A 23075-nucleotide genomic window follows, 5' to 3' on the forward strand; every position below is an offset into this window, starting at 1 on the left:
GGGACATTGACTGGTGACAGTATGTAGAAATATGAATATATGTTAATTTTTTTATATGACCAGAGCAATACAGTTTTACCACAGTAATCGTTTTCACACCAATTACTTATAACAGCATTTTACAGTTATAAGCAACCATTTTTTTCTGTCTGAAAAGTACTCGGTAATTACTATTGTGAAGAGCTGTTATTGGCCACAGCTAAATCACATGGTACAGATGGGCTGTGATTGGCCCTGTCTGTACCATGTGATAACTGAACAATCAGAGCCCATCACAATAGAACACAATGGAATGCATCTAACAAAGCCTTTCATTGTGTACAGCGGTCGTGTGATCTGCTATGGCTGGCCACAGTGTTCACATGGTACAGGCAGAAGGCCTGTACAGTGTTCGACGGGTGACAGATCGTGCGCGAGGCACGATTCTGGGTGGACGTCATACGATTTTCTCCCAGAACAGTGCTCCCGCCCAGCCGTCACTTTACAATAGTCTTTTTATCCTCACAGCAACTCTGTTCATTGCAGGACAGCCTACCCATCCCAGTGCTGTTGTGCACCAAACTTCCAACCATAAAACTGGACTGCTACCCTTTCTGACCTCCTGAAAATGTAAGTCATCTGGCCATATGCTGGCTTCAACACTTTCTGAACCAAAACAAATACACATATTAGTAAAAACTTGTTCTGTGTCAGTGACTCAAAGTATTGAAGCAAAATGGTCTACACATAGCCAGGCAATTAGTATTGTCAGAAGAGGAGCCCCCAATGGCAGCCTCAATGTCTCATGTGATGGGTGTACCAGGGGATGAGTAGTACCCTGGCCAAGATGACCTTGCTGGGAAAGATTATGAGGCTACAAAGTACACTGATGCATGCATTAGAGAATCTGTTAGGTTGGCTGCTACCAGTCAATGCTGAGCTCCATATCCAGCATTGGCTGCAGGAAATCAGCTGTAGGTCTGGCAGAATTTAGAGTACCCAACACCAGCAATGCTTCTAGAACTAGTCAATGACAGCTGCCACTTGAGAAGCAAGACTAAATCAGATGTTCATCTATACGAGTCAACAGCTCCTACACAAACCACACACAGCCAAGGACATAGCCATTGAGAAAAGACTGGAATATGTTATTATGAACAGAACTGATGGGGAAAATAAAATGTTTCAAAAGTGACAGGTTCTCTTTACAAAGCAACACCACCTTTGACAGATCTGATACTGTAAGCTGTGACGCAATTCAACAACTGCGACCCATTATGTGGGACTTTTCAAGTACCTAGCTGAATAAAAAGTGATTTATTTTCTTTACATATGACTTTATAAATACAAGGGAAGTTTCCCTTCACCTTTTTTGTATGATCTTGGGACCACTCTTTAGCAAGCTTCTTTACCGTGGCAATATTTAGTGGCATGAAGCAGCAGCCTGCAGGACATAGTGTGTACCCTATTATTAGACCCCTTTCACACTGAGGCTCTTTCACGCTAAAAAAAGCACGTGAAAAGCTCACGAAATCCAATTTCCATTAAAATCAAAGAATCTTTCACATTGGGGCAGTGCGCTAGCAGGGTGGTGAAAAAAAAGCGCCCCTCTCCATTGAAAGCTGTTCAGAAGCGCCTGAAAAGCTCTTCAAAAGCGCTCAAATGTTTTACTGGCAGTTTAGAAGCGCCTCAGTGTAAAAGGGGCCTAAGTACCTAATTTATATAACCAAAATGAAGTGCAATGCCAGTGTTGAAAGTGAAAAGCTTCCTTAAGACCCCTTTCACACTGGGGTGGTTTGCAGGCGCTATTCCACTAAAAATAGCGCCTACAAACCGACCCGAAACAGCTGCTGCTGTGTCTCCAGTGTGAAAGCCCCGAGGGCTTTCACACTGGAGCGGTGCGCTAGCAGGACGGGAAAAAAAAGTCCTGCTAGCAGCATCTTCGGAGCAGCGAAGGAGCTGTGTATATACCGCTCCTGCCCATTGAAATCAATGGGGCAGCGCGGCAATACCGCAGTGGTTTTTATTCCGTTCTCTGCCGCTAGCGGGGTGTAAAAACGTCCCAATAGCGGCCGAATACCACCACTAAAAGGACGGTAAAGCGCCGCTAGTAGCGACGCTTTACCACCGACGCACCTCCCGCCCCAGTGTGAAAGGGGCCTAATAACAAATAAAAGAAAAAAGTCCAACAAATGAGTACCACCATGATCTTATTTGGCGAAAAGTGAAATCAGCAATCCATCGCCATAACACGTGTGCCGATTCTTCTCAGTGTTCACATGACCAGCCACCAACATTGAGGATATTCAACACTCATGGCTACCATTACAGTAGCATAAATGCCTGTGATAAATAGGAGGTCCCTTTGGGAATCATTGCAGCAACCCACATCCAATGGCATCTTCTGACATACTTCAGCTAGGGCAAACAAAGCTCATCACGAGCCAAGAATAATCTCCAATATTACTATGTTTTTTTTATTTGGATTCAAATAAAACTACTATACTACTAGATTATTCTTGGCTAGTGGTGAGCTTCATTTGCCCTAGCTGGAGTATGTCAGAAGATGCCATTGGATGTGGGCTGCTGCAATGATTCCCAAAGGGACCTCCTATTTATCACAAGCGTTTATGCTGCTGTAATGGTAGCCATGAGTTTTGGTGAGTGTTGAATGTTGGTGACTGGTTATCTGAACTCTTTGAGAAGAATCAACACGTGTTATGGCAATGGACTGTGGGTTTCACTTTTCATCAATTAAGACCACTGGGGGATGCTTTCTTGAACTTTTTTTTTTATTAAAGTGGTTGTAAAGCCTAAACGTTTTTACCTTAATGGATTCCTTGCATTAAAGTAAAAAAAAAGGTTTAGGTGCCATCATTCCCCCCCCTTTTACCTGAGCCCTCATTAGATCCAGCACCGCGCACATCTGCAGCTCTTCTCACTTTTGGGTCACGCTGGCTTTGCTGGAGCACCGGGAGCCATTGGCTCCCAGTGCTGTCAATCAGAACCAGTGATGAGGGGGCAGGGCTGAGTCCTGCTGCGTGTGTCAATGGAAGCAGCAGTGGGGCTCAGGTGTGAGCACAAACGGGCACTGGACAGAGGGAAGGGGCCTGAAAAGAGCAGGTAAGTATAGAGACAATTGTGAACTTTATTTAATTTTAAATAACAATCACTTAAGGAATATTGCACTTTCAACATTGGTGTAACACTTCATTTTGTTTGTACTCTTTATTTGGATTGGTTATACTGTCTTTTTGTGTAAGCAGCTGTACACATTGCACATGTTGCTACACATTCACAGGTAACTAAATGTGTTTGGTGCTGTATTACCTCCCAAAAAAATACACCCCCGCAGAAAGAGGAGCCTCTGGGAACTTCTCACTGGGAAACAAACCTATTTCAAGAGTTTGCACCAGCCTGATCAAAGAGGGATACTGAAAATGGTTTACAAAAAAAAAAAAAAAAAATTGTTGATTTTACTTTCCAAACTTAAAATCTCAGATTTACCGGGAAGGTGGCGTTATGCTTTAAGGGCCCTGTTACCATTACACATCTTGATCCAATAAAAAAAAAAAAAAAAGGTAAAGAAATGTTTAAATAAAAAAAAGTTTTTTTTTATTATAAGAAATGCTGTGGCTTTGTAACATTCTAAGGAAAACATCAGCTATACAGAACCACCTCCGCACAAAGCACCTCTGCTGTGAATGGCAGACGCACACCTATAGAACAGTGCACACAATACACCATAATATATACACAAAGAAAAATGCACCGTCACTGTACCACTAACAATTGTCATTTAACTATGGGAAACCTTTTGGCTCCTTCTGTCTTGGCACTATGCTACGTTTCCTGAGATCGAGAGCCCTGATTATTACAATTGCTGTATTGGGACCAAGCAAAAAAAGATTTTTTTTGGGTTAGATCACTTGGCTTTCCTGGAGACTCCAATGGCGAGATTCCCCCTGCATTGGTTCCCATCTATGTCCCATCCCATAAGACCATGACAAAAGTGTACTGCCATTAGGGAGAATCCATGTTGGAAGGGGGAGGGTCGCCAGCTCATGGCTTCGTATTGGCTGCAGATGTTGGCCAGCACGGTTTCTGAAGAGGATATCTCACCAATGGAGTGCCGCAGAGACAGAAGATGCCAGCAACAAAACTGAAATATCACGCAGCAATGAAACAACATTCTACAGACTGTAACTAGAGTCCAAAGTAGGACTGCTTATATAGGAAAAACACACAGGGCAGTCTGTGCTGCCCCTATCAGCCAATCAAATTCCATCTGCACATTTTCCAGCACAGGTATGATAAAGGAATTTGGTCACAATAAGCAAAACTATTTCTTTATTTTTTCTTAAAATCAGCCTATTCATGTTCCCTATTCCAAATCTGCGGTCTGTTACGGCATAAGTCATCTATATACAGGGAGCAATTTCTTGAAAAAGCTTAAAGAGGACCTGTCACTTTTTAAAAACTTTTTCATTCTTATGAAAGTCTCCATTTATCTGAAAACATCAGCTGTTTCCTAACAAGTCGGCCTAGCTCTCAGTTGAGTCTGGTCTATGGTGTCCAGTTTACGATAACCCACATATCACCGTTCTGCATTCGTTTTCCAGCTACATCCTGCTGCAAGTTTCAAATTTACTCATCAGTCTCTCCATCTCCTCCCAAATTGAAGGAATACTGTAGTTTTATTAAACATTGGTATGTAAGCATTTTGTCATTTCATTGAAATTTTGTCTATGGGTAGCTATGCTTTTTTAGAACAGTTTAAAAATATATCAAGTTTAACCCACAGAAGCACAAAAGTTTTCCCAGGATCTTCCTCTTCCTGCAGTTGGTTCATAACCAGGACCAAAGGTCTGCACAGAGCTGGAGCTCAAATGACAGGCACTCCTGGCAATGTCAAACCCTCCCAACTCCCTGCTACCCTTGGCAAATTTACAGGCCTTCTGTGCCTAGGGAAATCATGTGACCTCCTCCTGAGATGCAGTGTTCCAAAATGAGAAGATTATTAGGCCTGAAATGCTGTCAAGTAGGGAAGTTTTCATGTGAAGGCTCCAACACCATCCGACATGTGATCTTATATGATGTTTGGGCTCTCCCGGCTTTAGGAGTGTGGCAGGGAGGGCATAGGCTCCACGTTGGGATGATTATGTCCTGGCAACCCAATGTCAGGCCCCAACACTGCACTGTTGGAGGTGGTCACATGCTCCCCCATACATGGAAGCAGCATGCATTTTAAAAAGGGCCCTGATTGAAGGGGGGAGCGTGCCGAAAGTATAGTGGGTTTGGCTTTTAAGAAGCTCTGTCACTTCACTCTGAATGGACAGTGGCCCATTCAAAGTGCACTCTGTATTTAAAACTGTAATGGAGCCAGGTGCCATAAATGTGCTTCTATTGAAGTGTTTTTTTTTAGTTCGTAAGTTCTGCAGCAAGAGTTATAATACCCTGTGCTAGCAGCACATAGGAGAGTCGGACTGTGGCTCTCACACTTGCAATGTCCTGGCTCTCCCACGGTCTGGCAGGCCCTTTCCCCAAGCACACTGCTTCAATCAACAGAGTTGGCTCCTTGAGGAGCTGTGATGCGACTCTACAAGGTTCTGGCAGTATTTTGATCCTTGCTGCAGCACTTAGTGTTTTAGCTGTATGGACGTACATAGTAGCAGTCAGGAGTTTGTATTTGCTTTCTTCAGCTGGCTCCCAACTATAAAGGATAAGTTCACTTTAAAAAAAAAATAAATAAAATAAAAGCACTTTTTTTTGCAGGTAAAAAAATGTGCATTTATTTTTTTTTTTCAAGAGCTTGTAAAGCATTGCACCAGCGATCAGCAGATTGCTGGTGCCATGCAGGTCTTCTGCAGATCTGTCAGTGTATCGGCTTGCTTATCCCTCATACAAGGAAGCCTATACATGCCAACAGGAGGAATGAACTACCACAGCGCCATGGTGGTTCATTGAAAACTACAAGCCGACAGCTGCAAAGGCTGCCACGCCTTGTAGTTTTCTATTCACAGGACTCTGTAAATGAGTGATGCGGCCAGGAAGGGCGGAGCCTTGCTCAGCCACATTTTTTTTTTTTGTGATGCCTGGCGGGGAGGGAGAAGATCCCTGCTAGCTGTCAGACCGGGGAGCTGGGGGCAGTCTGTTCGTAACATGTTACACCCTGAATGTGGGTGTAACATGTTACGAAATGTTAACTTATCCTTTAATTCAAGAGTGATCCAGGCGGCTGTATCAGGGAACATCCATTCTTGTCCCCCTCCACCAATCTTTACTGGATGAAAGCCAGAAGATTTCAATTCTGAGCACATTTGGGTTCAGAGCTGTCATTCCATGGCTGCTGTGGCCGGGGAAGCAGCTAATCAAGTACAAGCTGTGGTTGATTAGATGCAGTGAAGGTCAGGAGATACATTAGGGGTTTAATACACCCATGTGATCTCCATAAAGAGAACCTATCACACAGGGGAGTTGTTAGTGCCTTGTGATAACAATATAATAAAAGATTATAAAACAATTTAAAAAAAAATAAAATAAAATTTATAAAAATAGAAATAAAATCTAAAAACAACAAAATGCATAGGGTGTGCATGTGACCAGCGATTGTGCTACACTAATATGTGTGTGTGTGTGTGCAAATGTTAGCATGAGCAATAATTCTAGTTCTCTCATTTACAGTTCACTCTAAACTGATGAGCTGCAAAAGCAGTTAAAATGCCACTTATTGATAATTTTGGCAAGCTTCATTTTTTGCCATATTGCGGCACACGCAGGTTTTTGTTTTTTTTTCTTTTTTATATTTGGTATCTACTTACTCAACTTCATCTTTTAGGATCCCAACCTGGGTCTGGACTTTTTAACTTTATTATAGGCTGCCAATTCTTTGCCAGAACCTGCCATTTAACTTTTGCCAGGCAGATGAGAACGATGAAAGGGACAAACCAAGTTCTAATGCAGAACAGAGATACGCAGAAAGGATGTTAAGCTCCGCTGTTAGGCCACAGCTTGCATCAAATATTAAGATATGTCCAAAGTGACAGATTCTCTTTAAATCACATGTACCCCTGCTTGTAGGTGATATTTAAAAACTTACACAACAAAAATTCACACAGAAGGAATCAGAATAAAAGTGCAGACACAACATTGATCATGTCACATACAGAATAATAATAAATTCAAAAACAAAATACATTCTTTATATACAAAGACAACCTTGACATTTGTGATTACATGAAGAAAAAAAAAAAAAAGTTAAAAATGTACACCACAGGCAACATTCGGCTAAAATATTTCCCAGGACGGAGCTACAAAATGAGAGTGCAATGTGGGGGTAAAATTTCATAACGTCCGTCCCCTCTCAAGGGCTCATACCCACACCTTAGCCCCCTGCTGGTGGGAGGATCACATATATAACATGCATGTAGAACCAGAGAAGAGTGCAGAAAAGCATGGCAGGATTATGCCATCAAGAATCTCCCGCCGTAAGTTGCTAAATTGCTTTTATATTGGAAATACTTGGCACTTTGAGCTGCACTTAGTGCAAACCTAGGTACTTTGTACCAATGCAAAGGTTGTATCGTTGGTGCTACGCAAGTGACTAAGTCATCCTATTGAGCAAAACATTTTTTTAATAAGTACCGCTACAAAATTTTATAAGAAAAGCCAACATTTTACACTTCTGCACTTGAAAGAGCATTTGTGGAGCATTGACCTTACAGTTTGCATGTTTTTTGGCAAGCAATTTTCAGGTAGGTTGGCCTTTCCGGTGTTTTAAAATTTCACCACTTTTGGAGAACCCACCCAGCAGAATTTCTTAGCTACATTAAGGGTAAGAAAAACCACTGATCATACACTTGGCAATTTGACAAGAGATCAAACTTTCTATTTGAAAATCACAAAACAATCAAAGACATAAAATGGTAGATTCAATCAACCGCAAGGAGATGGGATCAAAATTGCCCCAATAGAACAATTAGGTTGCTTTTGATGTAATTGTATTTTTTTTTGCTTTAATTCAGTTTTCCAATAAAAACGTATTAACGTTGTGGAATTCCTTGCCAGTTTCAGCTTGATCTATGGAGGTGGGTGGTAGAGTGATTTGTTTCTGCCATTTAAGATTATATCTGCAATTTTGGGTAGCTCAGTAGTAGTTGAAATTGACTGAAAATTGTCAAGTGTACGGCCAGTGTTGCAGAGGTCTCCATAGGCTTTAGGTGCAGTACAGCGCAGAAAGCTCTGCTCCAAGAGTATTTTTTTATTTTTTTTTAAACCCTGGAGTTCAGCCTTAAAAATGGTACTAATTTTGCCACCTATTTTTAATCATTGATCCAAAGTCATGCAATAGGAAAAATGCACTATTCAATATTCCCTCTGTACCAGCGAGCCCATGCACAGGACAGTGAAACACAGTGTGGGTCTTAATGAATTAAAAATAAAAAAAAATGGGCTTTGACTGGTGACTCACAGAAACATGGATGAACGGCCAGCAAATCAGTCCTAAAATACCAACGTTAACCCCCTTAGCGCTGCAGCCGAATGTCAAAGGGGAACCCAAAGGTCTAAGCTCCAAAACAAGGTTGTTTGGAACCCATCAGCATCTCACTGTGTGGTCTCCAGTACCCAGAATCTCTGAGAAGTCAGTAAGGCACCTTAGGATCATCTGTACACGGGTCTCACGTTTTAATCGTGACCCCTAAACACGACCGCAACGCCAGATTGCAATCACTGCATTTACAGAAAATGGGTGGGGCAAGGCGTCCCTGCATAGGGGAGAGAGAAAGAGGGTGGATCTCAGGGCCAAAAGGGGTCAAATCTCCATTCAGGAACCGTCAGTATTTGGTTTTTAAACTCGTTTTGCATTTCACAGTTGAGTAATTACAAAGTTCATTTTTTTTTGGCCCATATAAAAATAAGATATTGCAACTCAAAGTGCATCTTTTAAAATTAAAATAATAAAACAAGGAAACAATCCCACAATTTCCTGGGAGAAGAAATATTTACACCATTTGGTTTAAAGAGAAGAATCGCAGACTCATGCTATCACCATCGGGACATCGTCTGAAAAGCCGGTGATCATCGGAGCGTCGTCATCGTCCTCACCTGAAATGGGAAGGGGAATTTTAGGTCATCATAACACGGTCAGTGTCCTCCCTGGCATCAGTGGACAGCGGTTCATGAAATCATTCACTTGATATAGATTACAAAAAGATGACACAGGGAGGAGGGAAATAACACTAACAAATCTACCATCTCAGTGATTGAGGTCTGTTTTTTTTGAGGTGCCCACTCACAAACCCTTAAATGCTAAATGAACATGCAAAAAACTGTTTACATGGGGAAGAGCATTTGAAGGCACTACAATAGGACAAATTAAAAAAAAAAAAAGTAGGACAAAGCTTATTGGTGTATGGACATCAAAAGAAAGACCCAACAGGTCTAAACATCATGATATGCATATAAACAATAGAAACCACCAATGGATAGGATGTCCATACACCAATAAGCGCTTTGCAATTTTTTAATTTTTACTTTTTGTCATATTGTGGTGCATTAAAAACCTTTTCCCCCCATGTAAACTGTCTTTTGCAATTATTGTTTAGGATGTGGCACCTTCAGATCATTTGGGTCTAGTGTAGGCACGACTAACTAACTGACCATGCTTTAAAAAATAAAAGTAAATAAATAACCTGGGGGGTAAAATAATATACTCCCTCTTTCCCACACTTTCTCCAGCAGCGAGGGCAACGACCTCCTTCAGGTCAGATAACAGTGTTCAGTAGTCCATATCTTGCAAGATGAGGATCTTGCATGGTGCTTCATATTCATCTTGCAAGATTTGGGTTGCTACGTTCGTTACAAAAACTATTTCCCCCCCCCACCGGTTCTGTAAAGCAGAATTTAAAGGAAGGGTGGATAAGGGGGGGGGGCATTTATGGTTTACCTGTAGGGGAGTACAACATCTGGCAGTGCTGTCAGGAAGGGGTGCCTGGATCATTTGACTAGCTAAAAAGTGTTACAAATCCCTTAGCAGGTAAGACAATTTACACCTGTATTGTGTATTAAGCCTGGAGTTCCAAATTAAAGTAGACCTCCAACTCATGTTATACGCAATGTCAACATATTAGGCCCACTGGTATGCAAAAGTCAAGATCAACAGAAGGGATAAATTACTGCTCTAGACTCCCTCTCCTGCTGGTCTCAAACAAACGCCAAGGTCACTTTATCCATGCTGAAGTGGAAGATAAGCCAATTTGATTTTAATATTCCCCCAGTGAACACATCAACTTGTATCCAGGCCTTCAGACATGGCACAAGCACTGAAAGGAGCTGACAGAAGCATTTTCACCAGGAAAGTATTTTGAATATATTACTCTTTTACATACCCCACCCTAGTGAGACTGGATAACAGCGTTACATTAACATTTGTGGATAGATCTGCAATTTTTTGTCTTAATGTCTCAGGATGAGGATGCTTTTTACTCTTAGGTGCCCACCAGGCCTCAATTTAATTGATTTTGGGAGAAGAGGACTCTGGCAGTGGCAACTTTAAACTTATGCGCACCGTGCCTGCCAAGAAAGCCCATCATGGTCTTCTGCTACTGACACAGCCCCAGACCTTGAGACTCCCATTGAGAGGATTCATCCAGGCAGGATTCTCCACAGATTCTTCCTCCTGTAGAAATTACCTCAGAAAAATCCTTCTCACATAATGGAAGGATGTGTGTTTGGGTAGACCCCATGTTTGCCTCCCAGTGATTCTAAAACCAGCGAGGACCTCTGAGGTCATGCAAACCAAAGATGGCTGCTGAAATTTCCCCCAAGAAAAAAAGGAACTGGAGGACTGTTCCCTTAAATAGTGAAAATAACAGATAAGGGTGGGAATTTAGAGCAGAGTTGACCCTTAGGAGAGCCAATACAAGGCGAACTATGGGGTTCTCACTACCTGACACAGGGATTTGGGGGCTGACCCCATTTTCATTCCCCCCCCAATGCCTACGTAACATGGCTTGCTGAGGGTTCAAATACCAGAGGCACCGGTGCTATAGTGCTGTAGGTGTGATGGACCTATCTACCGCTGAGTTGCCAATAGCGCTTGTTGCCACCAGAGGAACCCAAAATGGCGCATATGCAGACACACAATGACAATCGAACATGCATTCCATGTCGTCGCATTTTGACTACCACTATGGTGGTGTATTGCTCCAGCATTTTCACCCATAGCCCCAAACACCAGGGAGCATAGGGGGACTGCAACATGTTCCAAATACAGAAGCACTCACCACTACAGGTTGTAGGGCCAGAGGCCCAAACTTCACCCATCATGGTAAGTGCCACTGAGGTCACCGGATACTGGCTACCCCGGTAATCGCTGCTTGCAGAATCCAGTGCCAAACAGCAACAATAAAGGCTGTCCCTGCTCTTACATGCGGGGTCCAGGTACCATCCATCTTGGCCTTGGGGCTGTAGACAACCAATCTTAATGAAGCCGTAGCCTTCCCCAGTAGGGATGTGCAAAATAGGCCAGGAAACTAAAGGACTAATGCCCATTGGAAAGAATTTTCAGAGAGGCATTACAGGCACATCCATCACTTAAGGACACTAGCAAAAACTGAGCCTTAGCTGGAGGTTTTTTGGCCAGTGTCCATTCACCTGAAAGTGGCAACATAACTCAAGTTGTCCTAAATATGAAGTGCCCCGTGATATACAGTTACGAGAAAAATATACTCACGCATCCAGCAATCCAGTGGTGTTTTGTGGGGATCTGAAGTTCTGCTGCTTTTCACCCAATCCCACACTGCCATTTTCTTCTCGGACTTCATCATGAGTTGACTATCTTTCAGTTCCTGCAGCTAGCCCCTTAAGGACCGGCTGCGGCACATGTTCAGGAAAGTGGCCTGAAAAATGTGGGTACCCCAGGGGGCTGAGGGCTACTACGTACATCATACATACCCTAGGCGAAACTGCAGGAAGGATTCCCCGAAAAAGGTAACACAGTAAAACCTTGGTTTGTGAGAATAATTCGTTCCAGAAACATGCTTGTAATCCAAAGCACTTGTATATCAAAGCATTTTTTTTACAGGGTATAAAAGAGTAGAAAGGCACCTCTAAGTGTAGCAATAAGTTGCTAAATGTTGTACCTTCATTAAATGTAACCGTATTGCTACACTTAGAGGCTCCTCTCCTTTTTTATACTCAGTTGTGACATGACGCTACTCTTATATCAAGACATCGCTTGTATACCAAGGCAAAATTTATTAAAACATTTTGCTTGTCTTGCAAAACGCTCTCAAACCAAGGTTTTACTGTAAATTAAAAAAAAAAAGTCCGGCTCTGAGAAAGGAGGGGATGGGGGGGGGAGGTTTGCTTTAAATTATCAGCAGTAAGCACTTAAAGTCTAGCAAAGTTACCCACAAATTACATTTCATTTGTTTTTTTTCACCTGAGAGCAGAAGTAGCTTATTAGTCCTATAAAATAATCAATATATTCTGCAGGAATAACACAAAATATCACCGTTTTGATTTGGGCTGTCTGAACTGGCATTGGAGTCCCCTTACCTATATCGTCCCCGTAGGAGAAGATGGCAGCCCCCAAACGTGAGCTGTAGTGACTGTTCGCAAACGCTGTGAAGCTGTTCTGTAGCCGCCGGTGTCACATATACAGTATGACAAAACCACAGCCAGTAGCCACTAGCAGCAAGAATAGAACTGGGACAACGACCGCTGCAACATCCGTGGACTGGACACCGGTGGAGGGCTGGGAGTCCATACCTGATAGGAAAATACATGACAAGTGTCCTTATATTTTTTTGTAAAAAGTTCAAAATCACCTATACAAAACAGAGGCAGTTTATGACCAATTTTTTTTTCTTTAAAGCTAACTTTATAAGGTTTGTGTTTTGAGAGGTTAATGGTAATAAGGAAACAGCCAGAAAAACTAGATACAAGATAATGGATGGTAAGGTTTAATAAAGACACCAGTCCAACCTGTGTGGGTGTTTGTGTGTTTATGTTACTACCATTTCCCATATACCCGTATATTGGGTTTGATAAGATGCAATCTAAGTTTTTTTTTTTTTCCACGCTCCCCACAGACACCACCAATTTTGGAATGAAGTCCACATCCTTACTGCTCTGGCAGTAAAGAACCACTTACGTAGTTTAAGATTAAACCACTTTTCCTCCAACAATGCATTAATACAGTTCCCTTCTCCTTGTCATTTGTAACCAACTACCCCCAATCATCCTGTATTGGGTCAGTTTGCTCTGACCTCGCTTTCTTACTATTAATAGATTAAAAATGACTGGGGGGGGGTTACTCTCCTCTATATGTCTCTCATGGTCTATTTTTAGCTGTCCTGATTGCGCTCATACTTTTCGTTTGGCATTCCTTGTATTAGAATGCTGATGATTACCCCTTGGCCTTTTATTTAAAGAGGAAATAAACCCTGCAAAGTAAAAGTAAAAGCATAATGGTCTAGTGTGCATCGCATACTAGCCCATTATGTGCCACTTACCTGCAAACGAAGCCTGTGATGTCCCTGCTGGTGGCCACGTCCATCTCCACCCCTCTTCCTTACAGGGCTGTGGACTCCGGGTCTGACTGGCATGACGATCACGGCACCACCCCTTTAGAAACAGCACGATCGTGCCCTTTCTTCAGTGCGCATGCGCCAATGACATCAGTGCGAGCGTATATGGTAAATATCTCCTAAACTGTGCAGGTTTAGGAGATATTTCCAGTACCTACAGGTAAGCCTTATAGGCTTACCTGTAGGTAAAAGTGGTGTGTAAGGGTTTACAACCACTGTAAAGGCTTTGCAACATCATATGTCTCTGTATTGCTGTTTCTTTTCCTCCAGGTCTGTATTGCATTTTTTCCTCCGCTGGTTGTCAACTGGCTTGTAATATGAAGGTACAAGATATGAGGCAATTACACTAAAAACTTTCTTAAAAGGAATAGCACTTCAACCCACTACTTTGCAGGGTACTCTTAAACCAGACACAAAGTATATTCCTCTCACACATCGTACTGGAATGGACACTATGATTAACATGGTGTTGTAATGACTCCCCACTGTTACAGCAAAGAACACCGATATTTCATCAGCACACTCACAACTTTGTCTTTCAGAGCAAAGCTTCTTTATTGTATGGTCCCATAGTTAAGCAATGTTTTGAGACCACGCAGGGAGCCTTCATCAGGGATGTGAATGAAGGGTTCCTGCATGGTTTTGGAACATTGCTTTTCTAAGTGATCAAGAAGCTTTGTGCCTAAAGACAAGCTCATGTATTTGCTGTCAAGATATCTTATCCCAAAAGACAGGTGGCTCTTGATGGGCTATAGACCTACCAGTCCCGAGCTGATCATAGAGGAGCAGTGCTGGCTCTCCACAGAGCTGACCACCATAAAGACATCGCGCCTGCACAGTAAAGGTGTAGTTGTGGCCCGGCTTCAGGTTGGAGATTCGAAAGTAGTTGTCGCTGGTATTTCCAAGGTAGGTGGATACATTATTAGAGCTGTCATACATGTGAATGTCATAGCCCTGGGAAGGCATAAGGAGGTATTAAATAACATACCAAATCCTAAAACTTTTGCAGGTTTTGTAGGTGTGAAAAGTCTGACCATGCAAAGAAATTGTTGACCCTTGCAGCAGTTCATACCTTCCTCTCCGGCTGCTTCACTCGCTGCAAGCAAAGAATTATGGGCCATGTGCACAATACAGAGACTCTTAATGACTAGATCTGCTAATCTAATGAACTGGGTAGGATGACAAATAAAAATCTATACTCACTCTGGACTCATTAAAGAATTTTTCTCGCAGGGCCAGGCTCTTCCAGAACAGCAGAATGTGATCTCTCTCATAGATAAGCTTCAGACCTTCTGGCGCCTGGAGAGGAACTGTGAATAAACAGAGCCGTTAAAGGGACTCCCATTCTCCAGAGAATATTCAGTATTATTTTATACAACCTAGACTGTACTTTATAGTTACGTGCCAAGATTTGGTCAGTGTTGGGAATCACATGATGCAGATTTTATGGATCAGCTTCCTTACTGGGTCATGTGACCGGGGTGTCAAAGCCATGAGCTCACTACTGTTATGTGATTGTAAAGACTTCACTTGGGCTTAAGTGTTAAATTACCCCGGTGTCAGGGCTTACATACACTTAGAACTGTCACTTGACCTGGGTTTTATGGTGTTACTTGTGCTCGGCAGTGCATCATGTTACCTGAGTTTTATGGACTTAACTGCAATCAATGCTGTGTCACATGACCTGGATAACAGTCTTACCTGTGATCAGTAGTGCATCACCTGACATGGGTGACATGGGTATACCTATACTTCGTGCTGTACATGTCCTGGATAGCGTAGCCTCACCCGGTGCTCAATAGTGCATCATGTGACCCAAGAGTCATGGCACCACCTATGTGCCATACTGGGTCATGTGACCAAGGTGTCAAGGCCTCAAGCTCAGTACTATAAGGGGCACCTGTACTTACAGTTGTCATATGATCTAGGCTTTATAGTCTCAGTGATGCATCATGTGATCTAGGTGTCATGGGTTTGACCTGCACTCAGTGCTGTTACGTGGTCTGGAAGTTGTACTTACCTGTGTTCACTTTAATGCTGGCTTCTTTGCTCATGTTTCGCAGTTGGATGACGACATTGTATTTGCCACCTGGCTCCAGATTTCCGATCCTGTACTCTATCGTGCTGTTCTGAGTAATCACTTTGAAGGTCCTCTCTGTCTTTGTGATCAGATCCTTCACAGACACAATGTAGTACTACAAAAGAGGTGTGAGATGAGGTCTTATGAGATTGAAGGCCAGATTTTAGGAGATTATACTATATGCAATTCAAGTTAAAGCCTTTAGTAGATAAACGCAGGGGTATACCAACTCATCAGGGGCTTGCTTGCTATTTGCGCCCCTGTGCCTGCCCTAGGCGTTAATCGGGCGGATGTTTGGCTACCGCGATTGCCAGTATGAATGCACAGATCTAGACTCAGAAATGATATACACATTATATTGTTGTTTTAACTGCTTCATTGTATTGTGTTACTAACACTATATTGTTCTAGGTAGCTTGCCATTTCCCTGTCTGGGTCCTGAGGAAGCCTAATACCAGGCAAAACGCGATTACCAGGCAGACAGCAGGATAAAAATGCATGCCATTCAAAGTGTGTGTGTATATATATGTATGTAATATATCTATAACCCTCTATCAGAAGATAGGTGCTAGTAATGGTTGTCTTACTAGGTTGTTCAGCACAGGCAAATTTCAGCAGGACTATGCTGCAAGGTAGGCCTGTCTGTTTTCATCTGGGGGCTGGGAGTGGTTAGAGTAGCAGTGGGTGTGCCACCTGTGCTCTAGTTCTGAGGAACCTCCCCTGCTTCCAGGGAGAATGTTCTGGAAGAGGCGGCTGGGCCTAGAGCTGGAGTGGCAGGCAGCACATGTGGGAGCCTTGACCAATCCCTAACTGGCATTGGCAGGGGGCGGGCCTCCTATATATGCTGAGGTGACATGCTGCTGGGGAGGTGTAGTCGGCTGGGTGATGTGAGGAATGGAGTGCTAGACAGCCGCAGGATCACACCCCCGTCTGGGGGGCGAGGTAGCGATCGCAGGAGGAGGCCTGGGAGAACTGGGAGGGAACTCTGCTTCTACACGGTCACTAGCAGAGTCTTTATCATGCACACGGTGGATGGTGAAGAGTCCTGGATCAGAGAGGAGACTGTAGGGATATGTGTCAAACCAGTGTGGCCAGCTGGCACATGTTTTGCAAGTTGGACTGGCTGAGAGCAGTAGTTCATTTCCAATTAGACTTTAACCTACTAGACCTCCGGGGAGAGGTTCTGCAGGCCTCAGGCCTAGTAGCAGAGAGTCACCAGAGCCAGTAGAGGGGCTTATTCAGAGTGAGTTCTTCATACCCATTAGAAGAGGATGTGTTATACCTTAAACGTAATTACAAGTTGTGCAGGAGGAAACCAGTTATGCAAGAGGAAGCAAGTTTGGGCAGGAGGTGAAGAGAACCAAGACCATTGCTTTTACATGGTCAAAAGTGACCTTTGTCCCTCACATGGTGACGGATGGAGAACTCTTAGGAACAGCAGTCTGCAGGGAGCTGCAGGAGAAGATTTCTACTTAGTCAAGTATGCACATTCAATCTTCAGGCTCTAACTATGATAAAAGTATACTGAAATACGTAAATATGATGGCAATGATTAATTCTATGGGCATCCCATATCCCTATTCAAGTTGTACCCCCAATAAAACAAAAACAAAGCTTGCAAATGACTGTTCATTGTCTCTGGAAAGGATGCATGACGTTTTGCAGTGGGGAGATTTGGCAGTAGTGCTACCATGGTATAGGGGGGGGTGTAGATATATATATATATATGAGAGATATAGTAAGTAGGTTGCTGGAGTTGTCTCCAGTTTATACTTAGTTTTTTTCATACCAACTCACCAATTCACTGTCCGGCGAATCATATGGAGACTCCCACTTCATTATAACAAATGCTTTTTCCGTGATCACGGCATGCAGGTCACGAGGCGGTAAGCGATTATCGGGAATCATTTTGACCACAACGTAGTTGGATGGGGGGCCCTGATAAAGGCACATAACGCGGACCTAAAACATGACAAAAGCATGGGAATCTGGTGAGAACTGAGATTCCATTTAATGTCCATCTTCAGGCATACACAAACACCCCCCCACCCGCCCCCAAAAAATAAAAAGCACCCTGAAAATGTTTTTCTTCACCTGAATCAGCTATCCATGTCCTTTACCAGCACCATTTCCAGATGTGAAGACTGAAGATCCAGTTCTGCAATCTGCCCGTGTTGAACAGTCGCCTATTTGTAATGTCATGGTGCTGTGCAGGTTTCAAGAGACTTAGGCCCCTTTCACACAGATGAACCGTTCAGATCCGCCTGTCAGTTTTTTAGGCGGACCTGAATGAACATTCCATGCAGGTCTATGGAGCTAAAATCGGACGTATAGCGTACGTTTGCATCCGTCCTCGCGGTATGGATGAGATCTGATCCCTCCATAGGAATCAGCGGCGCTTTGATAGGCCCCTCCCTGCTCAGTGAGCAGAGACGGACCTGTCATCCGCCGACTCAGCGGAGATCAACGGAGAGATCTCCTGCTGAGCTGGTGGACTCTGCTGAGCGGATCCACCTCGTATGAATGAGGCCTAAGTGTCCAACTGCTGGACAGCCAATAAGAATTGCCCAAGTCACCTAGGCATCACTGTGGACACCTGATGAAGGAGGATAAAGACTCGGAACCCAGAGTGTTATGTGACCACAGATTTAGATGAAAATTTGGGGTTTTTCGCTTTGTTTTAATTTCGTTATTGTGAAATGATGCCCTCCAGTACTAGGCGGTCAATGCTTGAGCGCTTCCATCTTCACCTGGGCCCTTGGATTCGCTCCATTCGGCCACTTCGATGTCACTCCCGCACACTTCATCAGGGCACAAAGCCTGCGAATGTGCGGCTCGGTGTACATTACCATAGACAGGCAGGGGGAAGCATTTATGACAAAAAGGGACCATTAGGGTCTCTTCTGCCATAACCTACCTGTTATTTATCTGAGTTTATTACTACTTTAATATCTGTGTTAAAATGGTTGTAAAGATAAAAGGTGTTTTTTACCTTAAAGTAGAACTATAGGCAAAATGTTTCTTGTCCCCATCTTAGATAGAATAAGGGAGGTTTACAACCACTGTAAGGTTTATTTTTGCCATCTGTGTCCCATTGGGGAGATTCACCTTCACTTCCTGTCCCACAGCAAAACAGGAAGTGAGAGGAAATCCCAGCAAATTAAGGGAATCTAGTGTCCCAATTGGAAGTTTTCACCTGTATTACTTTCCTGGGGACAACCCAAAATTTGGGATTTTTTTTTTTACTTTCACTTCCAATGAGAATGGTAAACCGGACAAACAGAGAGGGGGAATCTCTGTAACAGGGGCACAGACAGCAATAAAAACTGACATGTGTTCTAATCCATATTCACTTTGTCCAAAAGTAAAAAAAAAAAGTTTTGCCTTCAGTTATACTTTAATGCATTCTCTGTATCAAGCTAAAAAACTCTCAATCAGCTGAGGTAGTTTATTTCTGGGCAGGGTGGATAAAAATCAATGAGTTAAAGTTTTTTTTTATTTTTATCAAATTTATTTTAATAAAATGCTTTTGGAGTAAAAATCTAAAGATAGTTTTCTATTTAAGATACATTAAATAATTTAGTTTATTCAGCATGAAATGGAGCTTAGTTATGTAGCATCAGGCTGTATATTCTGCAATATTTACATTTTTGGTAAACTCATTCAATGAATCCAAGCTGAGATAACATGCACTGCATTGTTGCATTCACACAATTACACAGCAACCACGAGATAAAACAAAGTTCAGGAATATTCCTTTATTCCATTGTTTTGCAAATCTATGTACACTACAAATTGTATGATTGAATCGGTTCTGATATCGCTGTTTTACTAACCTGACAGCTTATTATTCTAAATAGAAAACCTTCATGTTTTCACATATTAAAGATTCTAACTACCAGCAAGAACAAGTTTAAATTTACATTTAAAGAGCACCTGTCATTTCAGATCCATCATGGCAGCGCCTGTTAGCGGGCATCCACTTACCTGTTGCCACCACGTCCCTCACCTTGTTGTATCACTGCAGCATCACCAGACGTCCCATTAAAGTGAATGGGACTGTCGGTGAGCCAACAGAGGGTCAGAGGAGGAGCTGCTGAAGGACAGAGATGACAGCTGCTCTTTAAAAATTAGGATTTGAAATCGACTTGATTTAAATCAAACCCACCCTGTTCCTGGGGGACACAAAACCCCTTACCAGGAATAAGTACTGCTCATCTCTGTTCACGATGACTGTGACGTTGTGTAGCATTGTTGTGATGTTCTGAGGGTTGCGGTACAACTCGAGGAAAGACGTGGCATAGAACAATCCATATGTCTGCATACGGAGAAGATACATAATGTTACATAACAATCATAACTGCTAAAATTTACCAGTCACTGAACCACAATATTGAAAATCAGAGGGTGCCCCTTCCCAATCTTATCCATGTATTGTGTGATTTGACTGGGACAGAATATTACGATTCACAAAGACTTTGACTTGATTTAACATTAATAAACATTAGGAACACTTTATTGTGATTTAGGCCATACTAAAGTGGTCTTACAGTCAATATATTTGTAGGTCATTTCAGCAGGTCTTAAAAAGCTATCTCAAAGCTATTATGGCTTTACTTCTCCTGTATGTCACAGAAGTATCGTTTTTCTGCAGTCCTGTGACTTATCAGGCGATACCAGGCTAAAGTCCACTGTTGGCTGACATCACTCAGCCGGCCCAGGGTCGGGATCCACCCACATGCCTGGACTAGCACCTGGCTGAGCCTTTCAGAGATCTGCCGAGAGCCTAAACCAGCCCCTCCCGCCCCCTCCACAGCCCAGCCTTCCAGTGAGCACAGATGCAGCATCGAGTATTAGTGTGCGAGTGTTAGGTTTTTTTTTTTTTAAAAGCAAAAACAGCTAAACAGATGAAATGCATATAATGAAGCAGTTTTACCCACCAGTAACTTGTATAATTTTGAGTTTCTGTCCACACAGTCCAATTTTTCTCCGCTACAGTTCAGTTACAATTACAGGTTTTGCTCATCCCACAGCCTGGGCCGTGAGAGGAGAAGCAGCACATGAGCTCATTGCCCTATCACACGGCTTTCTCCTCCTCTCAGCATGTCCTCTTGTTAGCACACAGGCACTGCAGCACAACTGGTAGATCCTTCATGCTGTATCCCCCACTCTACCAGTCTAAGCTCTTCTGTAAAGCGATTGAGCAAAAAAAAAAAAAAAAAAAAAACCTCCAAAAAACTGATCAGGTATAAAAATTGATACAAATCCAGGTACTTACACTTAGTACTAAAAATTGTATTCAATGCTGTATTAACACAGAGCTGCAGATTGTACACCGCTCCCCCAACCCTTGTGACATAGTACGCAAGTATGACACCAGCACTGGTGTTGTGCTTACATTTACACTTAGCCATTCACAAAACGCAACCTTTGATGCAGTGACCTTGAATGGCCACGCATACAGCGGCGCTGAGACATAACACCAGCACTGTTGCATATTACATCTGCAGCAACGATATATGAAGGGGGGGCAGGTGCAAAGTACAACGGGAGCATTGCTACACAACACAATTAACCAGCTACTGTCCCCTCAAAAGCTATAAAAATTAATGGCAGTAGAAAGTTAGAGACTGTACAAAGCAGTCATCTGATGGTAGAAATTCCGAGAGTCATCCACAATCGTTACAACAGAAGGCCGACCAAACTATCATTATAGTGAATAACTATATAAAAAGACGAAATCTCTCCAGCAGGGACACAAACCAGAATAAAACTATCAACACTTTTACACAGTCTATACAAAACTAAATGAAAAAAAAAAAAAAAAAAGTTGGTTGGAGTCTAACTTGAATAAATAAATGGAAATGCACAAGAGAATAACTCATACCACATTCTTCACTCCAACCCAACTGCACTCCACTGCTGTCTGATTGGTCGCTTTCACCTTAAGGCTTGGCGCTGACGGTCTGATGCCCGTGGTGTTGAAATGCTCGAAGGCCACAGTGCTCTCTCCAAACTCCGACTTGGCCCAGGCTGAGATCTCGTATTCCGTCTGTGCCGTTAGATTGCCCACTAAAAGGGATAGAGAAGAGGTCACAGGCTTATTCCTCTCATGGAAAACATTGCTAAGATCTCAAGCTAGACTTTTTTTCAGATCCATTCTTCCATTCATAAACGAGGTGGATGGAGGAAGGCAGCTGCAGCCGCTGATCATAAAAGGTTTTCCAGCATGTCCCTTTGACAGAAGCCGATCAAATGATTGACTTCAATTTGGCCAGGTCAGCAGGGAATTTTGTGCTCAGTTTATGATCAGCCTTCTCCTACTATCAGGGATGCAGTAATTGATGCTGCTGGACTCTACAGGAACTGCAGGATGTGACCAAGAGAAACAGACAAAACAAGAACAGAAGTGGAGGCATTTGGGCCCTATCAGGAAACCATGAGGGTATAAAGGATTACAATGTTATTTATTAGCATAAAATTAGGGCATTTGGTTTGCTGTTAAAGAGCTTTAACACCAATTTCACCCCCGTGGGGCCTGGCTACAGCTACCAAAGTTTGCATGAATCCAGGCACACTGCTTTAACTGTTGTATTAGAAAACCTTAAGGAAATGATTGAAGAATGCGCAGTAAAATTATAAACCAGTTAAGCTAAAACTGATTTCTCTAAGTGAGAAGAGGTTCATCTCCTTAGGACATTTGCAAAAAACTCATGGAGTGTGGTAAGGTAATAGGAAGCCCAAGGGGCGTGTCTAACAGCTTTGCCAGTGTCCCATAGTCCTGAAGGTACAAGCCTATATAACCCGGGACTGTAAATATCCAACCCGTGTCCTGAGAAAACGTACCAAAAAAAGGTGGCAGCAACACATCTCAAAAAAGTTGTAACAAAGCAACAAAAAGATGGCAAAGTGGTACTACCAAGGAAGAACAGTTTGCAACTAATTATGTTAACTGGCAACAGGTCAGTAACATGACTGGGTATAAAAGGGGCATCTTAAAGTGATTGTAAAAGGCAGGTGTTTTTTTTTTATCCTAATGCATTCTATACATTAAGATAAAAAGCCTTCTGTGTGCAGCAACCCCCCTAATACTTACATGAACCCATCTCTGTCCAGCGATGTCCACAAGTCTCCCCTCTGATTGGCTGACACACAGCAGCAGCACTACTGGCCGACTTTGACAGCCATGGGAGCCAATCAGGAGAAAGAGGGGGTGGGGTCGAACGGCAGCACCATGTCTGAATGGAATCAGGGAGCTGTGACTCGGCTCTGGTGCCCCCATAGCAAGCTGCTTGCTGTGGGGGCACTCAACAGGAGGGAGGGGCCAAGAGGAGCGAAGAGTAACCCGAAAAGAGAAGGATCCAGGCTGCTCTGTGCAAAACCACTGCACAGATCAGGTAAGTCTAACATATTTATTTTAT

General features: G+C 42.9%; 1 protein-coding gene across 1 annotated transcript in view; it reads right to left on the reverse strand.

The window, feature by feature from the left end:
- Positions 1-6553: 6553 nt before the first annotated feature.
- LOC141111450 (sortilin-related receptor-like) overlaps positions 6554-23075 on the reverse strand; it is a 43888-nt gene continuing 27366 nt past the window's right edge. Inside the window, exons 15-22 of the mRNA XM_073603745.1 lie at positions 21542-21726; positions 19853-19972; positions 17452-17616; positions 15595-15769; positions 14778-14884; positions 14336-14528; positions 12541-12753; positions 6554-9084 (exon numbers count right to left, since the gene is read on the reverse strand). Coding sequence (XP_073459846.1) covers positions 12635-12753; positions 14336-14528; positions 14778-14884; positions 15595-15769; positions 17452-17616; positions 19853-19972; positions 21542-21726 — 1064 coding nt within the window. The 3' untranslated portion in view covers positions 6554-9084; positions 12541-12634. The remainder of the gene's footprint in view (positions 9085-12540; positions 12754-14335; positions 14529-14777; positions 14885-15594; positions 15770-17451; positions 17617-19852; positions 19973-21541; positions 21727-23075) is intronic.

This window comes from Aquarana catesbeiana, linkage group LG10 (assembly GCF_042186555.1).
Source record: "Aquarana catesbeiana isolate 2022-GZ linkage group LG10, ASM4218655v1, whole genome shotgun sequence".
NCBI lineage: Eukaryota > Metazoa > Chordata > Amphibia > Anura > Ranidae > Aquarana > Aquarana catesbeiana.